The 17,675-nt window shown below is 44.1% G+C and overlaps 2 protein-coding genes across 7 annotated transcripts in view; one reads left to right on the forward strand and one right to left on the reverse strand.

The window, feature by feature from the left end:
* Nucleotides 1-5,612, forward strand: part of FBXL2 (F-box and leucine rich repeat protein 2) — a 43,740-nt gene extending 38,128 nt beyond the window's left edge. For both annotated transcript variants that reach the window (XM_090283042.1, XM_090283043.1), the window contains exons 14-15: nucleotides 3,786-3,998; nucleotides 4,734-5,612. In XM_090283042.1, coding sequence (XP_090139168.1) covers nucleotides 3,786-3,998; nucleotides 4,734-4,841 — 321 coding nt within the window. In that variant the 3' untranslated portion in view covers nucleotides 4,842-5,612. The remainder of the gene's footprint in view (nucleotides 1-3,785; nucleotides 3,999-4,733) is intronic.
* A 1,086-nt stretch (nucleotides 5,613-6,698) lies between these two features.
* Nucleotides 6,699-17,675, reverse strand: part of UBP1 (upstream binding protein 1) — a 49,521-nt gene continuing 38,544 nt past the window's right edge. For 3 of the 5 annotated variants that reach the window (XM_090284439.1, XM_090284440.1, XM_090284441.1), the window contains 5 exons: nucleotides 15,827-15,917; nucleotides 14,942-15,060; nucleotides 12,758-12,900; nucleotides 12,034-12,085; nucleotides 6,699-8,599 (listed from right to left, as the gene is read on the reverse strand). In XM_090284439.1, coding sequence (XP_090140565.1) covers nucleotides 8,562-8,599; nucleotides 12,034-12,085; nucleotides 12,758-12,900; nucleotides 14,942-15,060; nucleotides 15,827-15,917 — 443 coding nt within the window. In that variant the 3' untranslated portion in view covers nucleotides 6,699-8,561. Of the gene's footprint in view, nucleotides 8,600-12,033; nucleotides 12,086-12,757; nucleotides 12,901-13,386; nucleotides 13,490-14,941; nucleotides 15,061-15,521; nucleotides 15,657-15,826; nucleotides 15,918-17,675 lie in introns of those variants that run through there. The other 2 variants (XR_016512429.1, XR_016512430.1) reach the window with 2 other exon arrangements.

Here is a 17,675-nt window from a genome sequence, read left to right on the forward strand (position 1 = left end):
TGAACCGACTAGATACATTGTCTCACTCAGTCCCTCCACAGAGTGACTCCCCGCTATGGATATCCCCATTTTAGTGAAAAAAAAAATGAGGCTCAGAGCCAGTCACTTGCCCAGAGTTACACAGATGCTCAGAGGCCTCAGATCGCTTGACCTCTGCAGGGCCTGGTCTTCCCAGTCCTGAGTGCACAGCAGATTTTTCTTAAGGCAGCTTTGTCACCTTTGAAACTGACTGTCCTTGGAGGCTAGAATTTTATGACATCACTGAAGTGCCATTTGGCCTTGCGTTCCTCTCCCCACGAGGTTTCCTTATTTCCATGTTCCCTCTGGCCTTTAGGCAGCGATCGGACGTCTAAAGAATTTGGGGTCAGATTTCAGAGGTTAGTCAGGAATCTACCTGTATCCAGATTCTCTGACTGAAACCTGTCTTCCTTCTACATATTACAGATAATTTTGTTGTTCTAATGAAGTCTTTCCTCCCAAATTTGTTCAGATTCCATGTGAGTGAGATCATAAGGCATCAGTCTTCCTCCGACTTCCTGCACTTAGCATAGCGCCCTCAGGATCCGTCTGTGCTGTCACAAATGGCAGGGCTTCCTTTCTTACGGCTGAATATTCCGCTGCGTGTGCGTGTATCTGCCTCCCATTTCCTCTGCCCACTTACCCAGCGGTGGGCACTGGCGGTTCCCATGTCTTGCCTGTTGTACATACTGTTGCAGTGAACATGGGGGTGCATGTATCTTCTTTAAATTGGTGCTTTCATTTCCTTCAAATACTCAAAAGTAGAATTGCTGGATCATCTAATAGTTCTATTTTTGATTTTTTTGAGGAACCTTCTTCTGGTTTCAATAGTAATTGTACTAATTTACATCCCCACCAATAATGCACAAGGGTTCCCTTTTCTCCACATTCTCACAACACGTGTTACTTCTTGTCTTTTTGATGACACCTGTTCTAACCTGTGTGTGTGTTTATGCAGGCACTGCACTGTTTTACTGTAACTTTGTAATATAGTTTGAAATCAGGGAGCACAATCCCTCCAGCTTTGTTCTTTTTAAGATTGCTTTGACTTACCAGGGTCTTTTGTGGTTCCATACAAGTTTTAGGATTGTTTTGCTTGTGAAAAATGCCGTTGGAATTTGATAGGGATTGCACTGAAGCTGTAGATTGCTTTAAGTAATATGAACAATATTGATGTTCCAGCATGGAATTTGTGTCTTCATTTCTTTCATCCATGTCCAGTAGTTTTCACAGCCTGGTTAAATTTATTCCTAGTTATTTTAATCTTTTTTTTAATTTACATAATTTATTTATTTATTTTTAGAGAGAGGGGAAAGGAGAAAGAGAGGGAGAGAAACATCACTGTGTGGTTGCCTCTCACTCACGCCCCCAACTGGGGACCTGACGTGCAACCTAGTCATGTGCCCTGACTGGGAATCGAACCATTGACAGTTGGCTCGTAGGCTGACGCTTAATCCACTGAGCCACAGCAGCCAGGCTATTTTATTCTTTTTGATGAAGATGTAAATGGGAGTTTTCTTAATTTCTCTTTCTGATAATTTGTTATTAGTGTATGGAGACAACTAATTTTTGTATATTGATTTTTTAAGCCTGAAACTTTACTGAATTCATTTGTTCTAATGGTTTCTTTGGTGGAGCCTTAAGGATTTTCTATATATATTATACCCTTTATAAATAGTTTTACTTCTCTTCCTTTCCTTCAGAGAAGGAAAACTCTGACTCCAAAAAACCTCCGCTGCCTTGCGGCATACCTCTTCAGGGGAAAGGCTAAGGGAGTAAACCCCGACAGAAAATCCGGAGCCGGAGTCCCTAAGGCGGTTTGACGTTGTAGTCAACACCGGCAACTCCTGCGGCGCACCTGAAGCCAAGCTGTATTGACTCCGTCTTTCCCTTGGACCCTTCAGCTGTGAAGAGAGGGGGGGTCTGCTGCATGGGCAACAGCAGACCCTCCATATTACCCTGCCCAGGCTCTGTAGCTTCAGCGTCATCACAAGATGTCGATTCAACACGGGAGGAGACAGATACCATGTCACTCCCGAGTCGGACTGCGCAGCCATTCTCGGCGGTGCAGATGGACTCTTGAGAAGCTACACCATCGTCTCTCGAGACGGACGGCTGCCGACGACGACTTCTCTTCCAGTTTGGATGCCTTTTCTTTCTTTCTCTGGTGTAACTACTCTGGCACCGGGAAGAGCTGCCCGGTCCCCAGGAGACACTGGCACTGCACTGTAAGGCGGAGCAGGGGGCGTGGAGGGAGCGCCTGCCTTCTGAGGTCTCTAGAAAGGATTAGTCAGCCCTTAGACATGTACTCAGAGGCCAGCACCTCAGGCTGCAGCTTTGATGATCAGGTCTGTTAGCTGATCATCAGAGAGACCGAGCTTTCTGGGTCTGTTGGCTCTTACTGGGCCCTTGAGGTGGCAGCTGTTGAAGAACTCTTTCTCGCTCTGGCTGCTGTGGCTCAGTGGATTGAATGCCAGCCTGCAAACCAAAGGGTTACTGGTTCGATTCCCAGTCAGGGCACATGCCTGGGTTATGGGCCAGGTCCCCAGTTGGGGGCACGAGTAAGAGGCAACCACACATTAATGTTTTTCACCCTCTCTTTCTTCCACCCTTCCCCTCTCTCTCAAAATATATTAAAAAAAAAAAGAAAAAGAAAAAGAACTCTGTTGGACTCTGTTGGTTACAGTCCTGTGGGACCTACCGGTGTAAGCCCCACTAGCCACCAGAGCCAAGAAATGTAGGTGTCCCCCGGTGGCAGCACAAGACCAGGATACCAGACATGTGTAAATGCTCCCCTCCTGGAGGGGAGAGTGTGCTCTGCAGAGCGGCAAGAGAGTGTGAAGATGGAGCACACCTGCTGGAGAGTCAGAGGGGGGCACAGCAGAGGTGCCCAGCAGCAAAGGGAAAAAGTGGCACCCTCCAGCCAGGGCAAGGCAGTAGTGCACAAAGGTGGCACTGCTTGTCGCCGTCCCCGGAGAGCACCCCGGAAGACCCCCAGATGGGTGTCTACTCAGATGCCCACCCCTCAAGCTGGTGCTCCCTCCAAGACAGATCAGTGAGCCTCTCCTGCATCTGTCCAGGTGCCCCTAGGCTGGCTGTTTCCATGCCGGGCCTGGGGCCGGTGAATGCAGGTGTGCAAGCCCTTGAAGACCTGTTTCTCAGACTGCCCTAGTCTTGCGGCCTTGAGCCTGTCGGTTTTCAAAGGTAGTTCTTCTGGGGGCCTCTCAGGTCTAGGTCTTAAAAGTCAGAGGTGCAGAACGTGGGGTTCAACCCTTCATGCCTTAAGTGGGGGGGGGGCGCTCCAGGTTTTGCATACCCTCCAACTGGGGGTCCCTGCATTGGGAGGGGCGTTTATGGTGGGACTGTGTCCCAGCCTCCCCCACCAGCTTCGACATGGGCCGTCTCTCACTTGCCCCATGCGTAGGAGATGCTCACCTTGTTTTCTGGTTTTTGCAGAGGACTTTGTTCCCTCGTAGCTGTAGATTTGTTTGTTCATGGGGGAAGGTGAGTTCAGGATCCTCTTACTTTGCGGTCTTGAACCAGACCATCCCCTGCAATTTTAATTTGGTTTCGCAGCCAGAAAGGAGAGAGAAACCACTGCCTGGCTGCAGCAAACCCGTGGCCTCCGGGCACGAGGCTTTGTGTTGGATCCTCCCGTTGATAAGTGGTTGCTCTGGGACACCGCACAAACCAGCTCTCCTGTTGCCCTGAGGTTGGGAGCCTTGGAATGAGGGTCATGCAGACATCTGTCCTCCTGCCTGTTGCAGAGTCTGTCCCACTGTGAGCTCATCACAGATGACGGAATCTTGCACCTGAGCAACAGCACCTGCGGCCACGAAAGGCTGCGAGTCCTGGAGTTGGACAACTGCCTCCTCATCACCGACGTGGCCCTGGAACACCTGGAGAACTGCCGTGGCCTGGAGCGCCTGGAGCTGTACGACTGTCAGCAGGTTACCCGCGCGGGCATTAAGCGGATGCGGGTAAGCGTGGGCAGGGGTCAGTACACCGGGCACAGCAACTAAGCAAGCAACAAATGCACCAAGAACCATCAGTCTCTCGGGATGTATGAATTAAGTGGAACAAATTGACGTTTCTCTCTCCCTTCCCATCTCTGAAAATAATAAACCATCCACATTTTACATTGTTGTAAACCATAGTTATTCAAAATGATCTGTACGCAAATGTCTCCTTCAATGTCTTCAAGATTTCCTTAGACCCCACCCTGTAAGATTCAACTTCCAAATGGGTTCCGCGTAGTCTGATGCCCAGCAAGCAGACTTCTGAGAAAAAGGGCTTGAGGTCATTCCCACTGGGAGGTAGAATGTGGTTGGCCAATTTCTAGGTGAGAGCGCTTAATAGAATGTGGCTTTCTTTCCACACATAGTTCACCTACATTGTTTTCTTGAATATGCTTTAAGTTTTTAACTGCATTTACACCCCAGAATAGCTCTGAGATGCTTACAGCTGTTGAGAACTCCACTCACTTTGCATACAGAGCCAGACTACCCGTGAGCAGAAATGTAGTTTTCCTTTATCTTTAGAAGGTGCTGTTTTAGGGGATGTTATGTAAGCAGGAATTCTGTTTGAACTATTTGCTTAATAGTAAGTGAAGCCTATTCTACATGGAGAACTGCGGGCTTTTCTAGGTTTATGCCTATAATCCCCCAAATATCAGTCAGTGTAAAGACGATTCCACTTTTCCCTTCTATTTGCAGGCTCAGCTTCCTCATGTCAAAGTCCATGCCTACTTTGCACCTGTCACCCCACCGACAGCAGTGGGAGGCAGTGGCCACCGGCTGTGCAGGTGTTGCGTCATTCTCTGACAGCAGCTGCCTGCGCCCAGCCCCAAGAGACCTGAGTCTTCCCCACCTTCTCCACTGTCACCGAAATCTCTTGATTCTCCATTGGGAAAGGCATTTGCAGGTAAAAGACTTCTGTAGGGATTGCAGGAACTTCTGTAGGTGATGGTTCTCACCCTGATTCTGCTGCCATGCAATCAAATCAAAGCCTTGTGTCGGTAAACACGTGGCAAGAGGGGTCTCAGTGCAGCCAGGACCGTACAAGAAACCCGGTTTCTTAAAGAGGTGGGTGTACCTTCCTGAGTACAGAAGTTCTGTCCTCGGCTTTGTCAGCATTATGCAGACAGACCATCAGTGTTAGCACAAATTGAGCAGAAAAAAACAGGCTGTTGATTTTCTACCTGACACTTAAGACAGTGGCCTACTTGAATTCACAACGATTCCATTTTGATTAGCAGGACTTTCCACTTTGAAGATGAAATAGCAACTTTATCAGTGATTATTCATAATACCTGATAGTTTTATATGTAGAGACACTTATGTGGAAGGCATGTTAAGAAGTTTCCATGAGACACCAAAGAAATGAGGACTCTAGGTGGAGCAGGGTCTTCACCTGTTTCTTTCAACTTGTCATATACACTTTGGGGACCAAAAACAAAGTCAACTCAGAGTTTGTGCTGCCTGATGGGAAATTATAAGCTCTGGCATATGCTACAGCACACAATTTTATTATAGGAGAAAAGCTAATCCTGTCATCTTACAAAATTTGGGGGACCTTAAAACAACAGAATTGAATAGGCTGAGGTTATCTATAATTGATTAAAAATAATGAATGGATACATGTAGAATGGGTGTGATTTTTTCCAAGTTTATTTTAAAATCTTAGAAATCAAGTTACACCAGAACTATTCAAAAGCCTTACACACTTAAAACTCAGATCAGTAAAGTGTTGGCACCTTTTAGACTCAAAATATAAATATGAACAAACCACGGCAATGCTGAAGTCAGAGGGTTTTATTGCTGTAATCTATGGCAGATAAATCTGAGCAAAACCATTTCCCAAATTCAAGACCGTCTTAATGTTACCTAAAATCTGTAAGATGATCTGGTTTCTGCCTGCGCTGCCCACATTTGTTATCTTCATTAAGGTTAGGAGCCCATTACCACCTTCACTCGGAACTTGTGTTCATGGTGGCGGACCCTTCCTGGCCACCACTCCCCGGCCTGAGGAGTCCCGAGCTCGTGAGCTCAAGTGCAGCAGCAAAAGCGAGGTGTTATTTTTCCCATAAGGAGCAGTTCGTCTGTTAGGTGGGCAGTTTTAGAAGCATTTAGGACACAACACCTCAGCTGCATTTTAGGAAGACAGGGCACCTACATAAATCTACAACCCCATAAATCAGCGGGACTACCATAGTAAGCATTGACGTCCTGATTTTATTGCTCTTTGATATACTCTGGTATTGACTGGTCTAAAAATTTTGCAAATACCACAGCAGCTACTTAAATGTAATTTGCGCCACTGTGTGGGGGACTGATGCAGGGTGTGATTTAAGTAAACACACAACACAGCCGTGCGGCGCTTACGAATTGTAGTTTGTTTTATGTTAATGTCCAGTGCCTTCTCTACATTATCTCCTCTGAGCCCGGACACAACCTGTCGCAGCTACTGTACTCAGTGCTCAGTGATCTCATTTACACAACAGGAGAACCTCTGATAGGAAAATCAGGTTTGCTTCTGCCTCAAGTGTGAAAGTTACCGGAATAACATACCCCAGTTGCATCAGCTTTGAGAAAAGAACAAACTGAAAGCAATAACATGGGCCTCACACCTTATAAAACACTCGGACTGGTAGGAACTCGGATTTTAAAATGAGACACACATTTGCAAAACGATCGGAAAACATTTATTATACTGAGATGTATACATCCTACTATTAAAAAAACAAAGTAGCAAATTTGCTGGTGCCATAATTTAATTTGTTTCACTTGGACAGACTAATGCTCAACACCACTTGGTGTAATTTCAAGTTTGATGAGCTTTTGATTATTTTTGCGCCACTTCTAAAACCCGATGAGGAATTCAAATAGCACACAGCATTAAATGACTTTTATTGTTCCATAAATCTTGAGACTCTAAAAGAAATGCTAAGTAGACAAGCAAAACTAAAACAACAGAAGCTCACTTCTTTCCCAAGTGATTGGTACAGAAGACACGTGGTCATACAAAAGCAAAGGGAAAATGACAGAAAGGAAGGCTCTCCTGCTTTAGGGTCTGTAGGAGTTTCTATACTGAGAAACAGGGCTTCTTGTATCAGACAGTCTCCCTGATGGGAGTGATTTTAAATGCAAAATGACCCATTCCTATTTCTCTGCCTGAACAAAGATAAGGATCAAATAATACATTCAAAACCAAGAAACCAGGGTAAATGGACAGAGATGCTAAAATGGAATTGAAGTTTAAAAACGAACTGTCTGCTACACTACAGGCCTCAAAAATGCTTGCTGATGAATTTTGGGAAAGGCTTCGGGTGAAGGGAAGAGAGAAAGATAGTAGGAAAAATTGCGAAAACAGTGGGTTCCCTTTGAAAAGTATACTGAGGCAAGCACTTGGTTTTGTAAAAGAGGCAACCTTTTTACAGAAAAAGAAACTACTGTGTGGTATATAAAAAAAAGGCTCTAAATAATCACCAGAACAGCAACTCATGATTGTACTAAAGCTTGATATCGGAAAAGTTGAAGGAGTTTTCATGGTACAATATAGTGTTGGATTTATGATGTCTAGTGTTCCCAGAGTAAGTTCAGCTTGTTGGTAACGAAGACCTCTTGACACTACGTCCGAAGCTACACCTTTTCTCCTGCGTAGGTCACTGAGTGCTGGGGTAGGACCTGAAGAATGTTTAAGGGGATGGTGCAGGGTGAGTTGGGAGGGGCAGTTGAAGACAGAGGGATGGAGGAAAAAGAGAGACAACCATTTAAGTTTAAAAGGCAATGGGGCTTCAAAAATGAAAACCAGAAACAAAATGCTAAGAATGAAAGCAGAAGCAAAAAGTTTTCCAATAAATCTGTGACACAGCAAAAACTCAGAAGTCTTTGTACCTATTAGGATTTACACGGATCCTCTCACCAAGGTACTCGGGCTAATGCAGCTTGCTGCCAGCCCTCCAGCTGGGCTCCTCCCCGTCTGGCGCGATCACGTGAGTCGCACACCCTTGGTTAGACATGATTTCTTCCGGGAAGGTGCCAAGCCTCTTACCTGACCACAGTCAACGTGTCAGCGCATGGCAGCTCTGCAGACAGATGCCCTGCTGGCTCCATGACCGCACTGTGCCCCAGCCCCAGCTCAGCAGAAGGTTCAGGCAATAAAGGCCAAACTGGCACAGAAAGGTAAATGCCCACAGTATGTTTTTACATTCATTTCCAAACCACATACAGTGTAAAAAGACAGCAAAGGCTGCTTCTAGGAATTCATTCTGGCCTCTGCCAGAGAAGCAGGTGGCCGGCCGGCCCCGCGGCCCGCACAAGCGCGCTGTCCTGACGGGCTCACTCTCACGAGGATGCGTGGCTCTGGCAGTGACAGTGAGGAGAGTCGCCTCTCATACAGCTCATTAGAAAGGTCTCTTGTGTTTTCAATATGAAACATTTCATACAGTAAAATCCAATCCCAAGACTTCTTGGATTCAGTCTTCACACACTTTTAAGCGTGACTTTATTTGGTACTGAATATAGTTCAGACTACATAAGACATCACTTCAAAATTATGTGGATACCACCACTATTTTCAACTGCAGAAAAAGGAAAGAGAAATTAGCTTTTTAAAGCCAGACTTAGGAAAATCAAGATTATTAAATCGAAAATTCTCAGAAATCTATAACTTCCTCCCCCAGTTCAGAGGTTACCTTTAAGTAATTCTGCAGGGAAAGAAAAGCTGATTAACTTGCTCCAGCTCCTCTTCCCTAATGCAACTGCATGCACAGATTCCCTTTTTAAACATTTTGCTTTCTGGTGTCTGTACCGACAATACTTGCAAGTTTTGGGTGGGAAGAAGGGGGATGGGAGGCGGGTAGCAACCCAAGCAGCGAAAGTGCTGTCAGCACGGGGGTGGGGAGGGTGGTGGAGCAGGTGAACACACCGTGCCAGGGTGGGACAGTCAACTCTACAACACAAACAAACCAAGTGCTTGTATCCATCTTTTCTGGAAATAATTTTTTAAAAATTTATTTACTAACTTTGAGAGAGAGAAACATCCATTTGTTGTCCCACCTACAGATGCACCCACTGGCTGCGTCCTGTATGTGCCCTGACCCGGGACTGAACCCAAAACCTTGGCGTATTGGGACAACGCTCTAACCAGCCGAGCCCATGGGTCAGGGCTGGAAATAATTTTTTAACTCCACAGATGTAGATCTGGAACATTTAAAAAATGTATCACTGCTTTTGCCGGACGCGCTAGTGTTTCTCCAGAAATGGGGAGAAGCAGTACAGGTGTTTATTGACCAAGGGACAAATGAACTTTTTCATGAGGACAGAAGCCGGGAGAACAGCACTGAGACTGGAGGGGATGTCGTGTGATGTCTGACATTAGGCATGTCCACCGCGTTCCCAGAACACAACCATGCAGTTAATTACAGTATGCGTTTCCTTGTTTAGATAATGTGAGGTTTGCAGAGTAAAAACTGGATTGCTTTGAGAACAAAATATTGAGCAGAAGAGTACCATGCTGAAGATGTTTGTGAAAATTAAAGATAAAGTGAACCAGTTTACAGTTCAAACAGCCTTACAGGCAACCTGATGACATGTGCGACATGCCAGGCAAAAAGTGAAATCATAATTTCAAAACAGTTTTGGGCTACTCCTTTTAAGAGTGACTTCCAAGAAAGGGAGACACGTATCATCTCGCTCTTCGAGATCCAGCTTTTGTGCTAAGACTAGATTTAGATTTAAATTTTAACCCGTCAGACTTTTAAAAACCTTTTCTTCATATAATAATTTTGCATTTAAAAATTCTTTCTTACAGAGGACTAAAAAAATGAACAAAATGACAATAAGTAATACTTAACAAATAATTACTTTAAATGCAAATAGATCAATGCATCAATGAGAAGACACAGGATGGCTGATTGGATTAGAAAACATGACCCACCTACACGCTACTTACAAGAGACTCGCTTCAAATCAAAAGACACAAAATGACGGGATGGAAAAAAGATATTTCACACGAACAGAAATGAAAAGAAAGCTGGAGTAGCAATACTTTAAAACAAAATATGTAAAAAGAGACAAAGAAGGACCTGACATAATTTTAAGTGGGTCAATTCAGGAAGAGGATACAACAGTAAATATCTATGCACCCAATATAGGAGCACCCAAATATATAAAGCAATTATTAATGGATACAAAGGGAGAAAGCCACAGTAGTACAATAATTGCAGTGGATTTTAATACCCCACTCACATCAATGGATAGATCATCTAGTCAGAGAATTAAGGGAATAATGGCCTTAAATGTCCCATTAGATAAGATCAGCTTAATAGACATTTATAGAACGTTTCATCTAAAAACTGCAGAATACATTTTTTTTTCCAAGTGCACATGGAATATTCTCTAGATCATGTGTTAGGCCACAAAACAAGCCTCAGTAAATTCAAGAAGACTGAAATTATAACAAGCATCTTTTCCAACCACAAGGGCATGAAACTAGAAATCAACTGTAGGAAGAAAACTGGAAATACATGGAGGCTCAACAACATTCTACCAAATAAGCAATGGATCAAAAAGGAAATCAAAAAACCAAAAACTGTCTTGAAACAACAACAAAATGAAAACCTTTCAAAATTTATGGAATTCAGCAAAACCAGCTCTAAAAGGTAAGTTCACAGCTAAATAGGCCTACTTCAAGATTGTTTATCCCAAATAAATAATCTAACTTTACACCTACAGGACCTAGAAGAAAAAACAAAACCCAAGTAAAAACCCCTCCCCTTCATCTAACCCTTTGATTGGAACTCAAGCCCTCCTTCAACTGCGCTCTCTCAATGACCTCGGTGATTTCTACAGCTCGGAGTCACCACGGGGACGCTGCAGGCTTCCAAACTGACACTCAAGCCCAGGCCTCCTGCCTGCTGGAGACACTTACAATTAAATACCAACTTGACATTCTACATCTAAAATGGAACTCTTGACTGATTCCCCCCAACCTTAACTACTGGGACCACCGTCTGCTCAGCTGCTCCTCCTCCTCCATTGAAAGTGGAGTCCAGCAGACCCCGTATAGGTATGTGTATGATAGTCATCACCTCTCACCTACATGACATCTCCTGTCTCTAGTTTTTCCATCTTCTCACCTGTCTCCAAAGTTGCAAGAGTGAAAGAAGAATCTAACCACATTGCTCCTTTTCAAAACAACTTCATTGACTTCCCAATGCATTTAAAGTAAAATTTAAACTGCCATCCCCAGGTCTTGCACAAGAGGCCCCGCCTCCACCTGCTTTACTGACCCATCGCGCCCTGCAAGCAGCTACACGGCTGCCGAAACAGCCACGGTGTTTTCTGCGCCCCAGGGAGGCCTTCCGCAGCAGTTCCATGCCCCCCCACTCAAATTCCCCATATCCATAAACCCCACACGTTCCCATTCCTTCATGGCACTGAAAATATTTGTAATTTGGTGCATCTGTCGGCTAATTCTGGTTTGCTTTCTCCACTCGAGTGAGAGTTCCAGAGACTGTCGGTAAGACTGTCCTAGCATGGTGTCTGACCAAGGTGCTCAAATGTTGGTTGGATGAACTGGGATTTTCCCCCATCATCTAGAAGGACTGACTTGTCTTCTTTATTGGCTAAATAATTTCTATTACAACCATTAGAAATATTCTCTGGATTCAGCCCTTGGCCGGTGGCTCGGTTGGTGTCATCCCATACCAAAAATTTGTGGGTTTGATCCCAGTCAGGGCACATACTTAGGTTGCAGGCTTGATCCCTAGTCAGAAACTGATGTTTCTCTCTCCCTTCCTCTCTAAAATCAATAAACCTATCCTTGGGTGAGGATTTAAAAGGAAAAAAAATAAATAAATAAAGAAAAAAAATATATATATATTCTCTAGATTCATTTTTCAAACTCCTCTTAAAATCTCAAAAGTAAACACACAAGGTGAGTACTGATTACAGGCACACATTATTTTTCATGACTCCAACATTTCAAGACACATGCACATATTCAAAGTACCTTTTACTGTGGAGAATAAAAAACAACTCTCATCTTGAAAGTTCTGAACCATCTAGAAGGAGAAAGCAGATGTAGTTAAGATCCAGCTGTCCTTTTGTAACTGATTTAAAAAGATTAAAATTAGTTAAAGGAAAATGTCATCATCTGTATTGCTGCCCCGGTACAGGCCCTAACCGATGGCTGCAGAGCGCGGCAATGGAAACTGACCCCTGCCGCGCTGGCGGCAAGTGCCTGCGCAGGACAGGCCCTGGGGAGCCCGAGAGCCATTCCTGCGGGGCCTGTGAGCAGTTACTGTGACAAGTCACTGCATAAGTGCTCTTCTATTGTTTGTCACTGAGCACTGGAGGAAAAAAACTGTACCTCTTAACTTTTTTTTTATTTTTTATTAGTGATCAAATAGTAAACGAGGAAAACACATCCAAACGCCTTTCTCCATAAAAAGGTACCAAAGCCCCACTAACCTGCAGTCCCCCCAGTGAGTGAGTGAATTAAAAGGGGAGGGGGAGGGGAGCCACAGTTCTTGATTTGTATTACTTATATCACTAGAATACCTGAAACTCTTGGTTTTCAATCCTTACAGATTTTGGTTCCCCACAGTTTGAAATGATTTTCAGGAATACTTGTAAAAGAGGCCATAGAACTTTTCTATCGTTCTTCAGTGATATATATATATAAAATGCCACTGTGAATGGGGAAAGCAAATGGGCATGTCAGTTTGAGTTACCTGATCACTAACAAGAATGTGAATACCAGTGGGACCCTGTCTGTAAACCTGGTTAATTTGTTGGAAAGGAATATTAAACACCAACGCAAGTTTTCGAGCAACTTCTGAGGCAACCATTTCCTCCAGGTAGATTGCATGATAAACTGAAATAAAAAGATACAAGAACAGCACTTTAGCAATAATCTTTGATCTGTTTCCCACCTGGATCTAAACGAAGATCACACCTTTCAAAGTACTGAAAATATAAATATTAACAGTAATATCCATACAAAAGCATTTGAGATTTTAATTTTTCTTAAGAACAAATAGGAGTTGACTGCAAATGTGCCCAGGGGATCTTTCTGGAGTAACAGAACTAAACTGGATTGTGATGGCTGCAAAACTGCACACTTACTAAAATACCACTGAATTATACAATTACAGTGGGAGGATTTTATGGTATATAAATTATACCTGACAGAAGCTCTTTTCAAAAATGATACCTATTTCTAGTAATATATTAAAAAGAAAACCACAAAAGGTCATAGCTTTTGATTCAGTAACCCTATGACTGAGAGTTTATCCTGAGGAATAAAAGCTATCCCCACCCCCCCACCCTAATTAAAAGCAGTATAAATGATGTATTCTACCTAGTGTCCTGCGTTTCTGGAACAGATAACCTAGCATCAGCCATTGTCTGCACAGCACCAGGCACATCTGCAGGGGGTCTGACTCATAGGTCCGGCTCAATTACTAGGGATTCAAGCCAGACATTGATCAGGAATATCAGTATGTGCTAGAACTTTGCTTTCCCAAACAAGGGTATCTTCTTGTGTGTTTATAAGTATAGAAACCTTTGCCAGTTATACACTACGAAAATCTTAGAATCTGGAACTGTAATTAGGTAAGAATACAAAGATGATGTAGGGCAGCGTCACCAAACTAGCCTATGGGGGCCAAACCCTGCCCTCCACTTGTTTATAAAGTGAAATGTTATCAGAACCTAGCCACACCTGTCATCTAACGTTGTCTCTGGGTTCTGATGCTTCAATGGCCGAACCTGGCCCCTTTAACAGAAAAAGGTCGACTCTGATTAGGGTTAAGTTCGCCAGTATTTCCACACACACCTCCACAAACACTAATGTTTGAGGGTGCACCTTCCAAAATATAATCCTAACCACATCTAAATGATACAGAAGACCGTGATGATACATGGAGGGCTCCTTTAGAATTTTTAGACTCTAAGACCAAGGCTTTGTATCTGCAGTCTTAAAATTCGTAGCTTTTGAAGTCAAAATGATGCCAAATGGGGAAGCTCACAAAAGTGATGCTGTCCTTGGGATTTTTTTAAGTAAAATTCAAACCACAAGGTATTTTTCAGAGTGTTATCCAATATTAGGGCAAATAACTGCCTCTTTGAATTCCGTAATATTTTTCCCTGAAAAGTTCTGAGGGTGTTGCCCTAATTTTGTTTCAGAATGTGGGAAGAGGGAGAGATGGCCACATACACACTTCACAGACGAGAATAACGTGCTTTAAGAAACTGAGAACACATACACCCCCCCCTCCCCCCAAGGACCATATTTAGAGGAGGGGAGAGGGGCCAGGACTTCCATCTCTGCCCTAATCCACACTCTATCCCACAACTAAGGAAATCCTGCAGGAAGGTGAGGCCCTCCCAGTTCTCACGTGAGAAAGACGTCGAGCTCACTGATGACAACACAGGACACAGCACCAGACTCTCCACACAGAGCCCACAGCACGGGCCAGATGCTTGTCTGAGACTAGTCCACACACTTCACACTGATGCATCTTTATACATGTGGTATTTTAAGTTTCCTCCCCAAGTCAGGAAAATGGATGAAAAGAAAAACACTCCTGCTTTCATGCCAAGATGCCAATGTCATAGTCATCATGGAAGCAAGAGATTTTTTTTCAGGCAGCAAAACCCCAAAGCATTCAAGCTAGTCTTTCACTTATTAGATATTTCTGGCATAAAGGGCCATGTAAAAAAAAGAAAGAAAGATCCATCATGTGGCTGATCACTGACACAGGCCCCTGGCTCCCTCCTCCCAGGACTCGAGCACCAGCAACACAACAGTCCTAACGGGACAGGAGTCCTTCAGTGCCCTGGCCAGGCTCTTCCTGCTAGTACCTCAGTGTCAGAGAGGGAGTGACAGGAGGCCGAGGTGCCGCCATACCCACCGTACGGGGTCCCGCTGCCGTTCTCGGCTCCACGGCCTGCAGCCGGCTGCTGCCCCTGAGGCCCTGAGCTGCCCGGCTGCTCCTGGCAGACATAGATGGTTAAGCGGGGCCTAACCGACCTGCAATCACAAGATGCCACTCATGAGCCTAGGAGAGAAGGCTGCTTCGCCATGTGTACACATGACACTACAGGACTCTAAGTGCTATTTCCTTATAAGAACTTTACAGTGTTATTTCATTATACAAAATAATGTACTAAGAAAAATATAAAAACACACACCTCACACCAACTATCACAGGTGGTCTAATCTGATGATCCAGACTCTAAACCACTGAGATGGTCTGTCAGATGCTGGTAAATTTAAGTGTCAAGATTAAGTCAGCAATTTAAAATCAGTAAGGTTCAATTTTAATGGAATTTTCACACAAGTCTAGAAATAGCAATGACAGTAAATGAATCTTAAAAGCCAGCACAATTTACGGTTCTTTCATGGTAATTCACAATTAGAGGTTTACATTTTTAATAACTGTTCAGTAGTAGTCATATGACCTTGAAAACCATAGATTCTGTATAGCTCACCTAAATGAGAAGTTTGTTTTCTTGGCAACAAACCCAGTCGTCTTCAAGAACAGTACTGCCCATGTGCATTGCTACCAGTCTTACAGTCTACCTCTGCCCTCATCAGTGCCTGCATCATTCATATCTGGGCCTGCCCTGAAGGTGTACACAAAACAGTCTCCTTGTGAGCATGACGCTGCCGACACGTGACAGCGCACAGGCACACGCCCACCTAGCGTGGAAACACATGCTGCCCACATTCCCCCACACAGAAAGGCACAATCTGATTTCAAGCAAGACAGTTCCTTTTAAACACGGTATTTTACCTTGACTTCAATGAATTATAGAGCCGAATTCCATCGGCTGCACCACAAATTTGTACTAAATCTTCCTTTGTCAGTTTTAATAAGTCGGCACCTGGAGAAGAGCATAAAGAGATTCTTCTCAAAGACACGGAAAAGGAACTAACAGGACTGGCCACTCTATGACCTCTGTCTTCACGCAGTTAAATGTCTTTCAAAGTCATCAAAGGGTCTCCTGTGCATACACATATACACAAACCAGAACGCATACACACACACCCCCACGCTGTTTCTCCGAGCCAAAGAAAGTGCTGGCTCTATCACGTCCTGTATGAAGGTGCTCAGAAGCCCAGAGGCTGGCACATGAGACTAGGGAGTGGGGCCGGCAGGACTGTCTGTTCTGATACAGGACCTCACCACCTGTGTTATTTTGGCTGTGTTGTGGTTGTGTGGCTCAACATGTTGTGACTCCAGATAATTTACCTTGAGATCACTCAGACCAATCTTTTATTTTATAAGAAGAGCAAATGGAAGTCCAGAGTTTTGGGAACTTGCTTAAAGTCCCACGAGTTGGGAGGACACCTAGGTGTAAGCCCCTTTCTGCAACATGCAAGGTACAGTCAAGCTTTCTATAACTGTCACAGCAGCCATTTTAGTACAAGAGCATGGCAGAGAATTGCGTATTACACCTGAAGATTTCCCCCACAAATACTTATAAATGAGATATCTAGATTTGCTGTAAAATACAAGAGAAAAGGGGGAGAGGGAGTGGTAGAGCCGGGATGACCCAAGGCTGGTCATATTGGAAGCTGATGATGGTTACACAGGAGTCCATCATACTCTTCTGTCTCCTCTTTGTTTGAACGCGCCTGTTGTTTTTCCTTTTTATTAACACTCAAGATGTAGTTTACTGGGATTAAGGCATAACTTCGATATGACAAATATGCACTTACCTATGTAACAAGATAATGGGGTTACCTTTCTATTTTTGAGGGCCTGAATATGAGAACCTAATAACTTCTACAGGTCTCTGAAAACAGGGCTCACAGCTGTGACCAGAAATGGGTATGTGCACATCCTTAACCCTGCCACAGAACTGGACAGGTATTCATGTGCACAACCCTTCCCAAAATATGAATGTCCAAGAGACTCAGAGCAGGAACTCAATCTCCTCCTCACCCTTCTATTATTGGGAAGCTCACAGGGTAAGGGCAAAAGGCCAAACCATGTGAACAGTGGTCACAGAGGAAGAGCTTAGAACTCTCTAGATGGAAAGATGTATCTGTCTAATATAACAGGTATAACCTTGGACCTCCCTCAGTTCCAATGGTCAGAGCGTTTTGTATGGGTTTTACTCTTCATCTCTCTTCTTTAAGAGGGTTCAAGATGTGTCTCCCTCTCTCAAACACTGAAATTTTTAATTTCCAGTTTTTCACAGATAAGAGGTTTTACTTAATCATACAGGCTGGTAATCAATCATGGCTGGTAGCACATGACTTTAATCCAGTACTTTAATTTTAGAGAGACAGAGAAGTACATGTGAATGACTAATCATCACACAAGCATTGCAGTCCATGGCTGACACAAGAGGAAGCCATGTTCTTGGTGAAGTCAAGCACTCCTCTGCACTCCTCTAGGCCAGGTATGTGCACACCTATGTTCTGTCCTCTTAACAGGCTCAGGCTGCAGCTTTGGCCCTACAGCACTTGGGCAAAGGAAAGCTGAATGCTGCTCTACTGGGGCCCAGTGGTTCCCAGGGCATGTAAGTTATCAGTGTTTTGCAGGAGAAGGGTCCCAGCGCCAAATATGTTTGGGGAAATCTCCCACCTGCTGTATATTACTGTCGCTCTAAATAGGTTTCCTATTGCACCAC

The sequence above is a fragment of the Furipterus horrens genome, unplaced genomic scaffold (genome assembly GCF_987537825.1).
Source record: "Furipterus horrens unplaced genomic scaffold, mFurHor1.1.pri manual_scaffold_7, whole genome shotgun sequence".
NCBI classification, from domain to species: Eukaryota; Metazoa; Chordata; class Mammalia; order Chiroptera; family Furipteridae; genus Furipterus; species Furipterus horrens.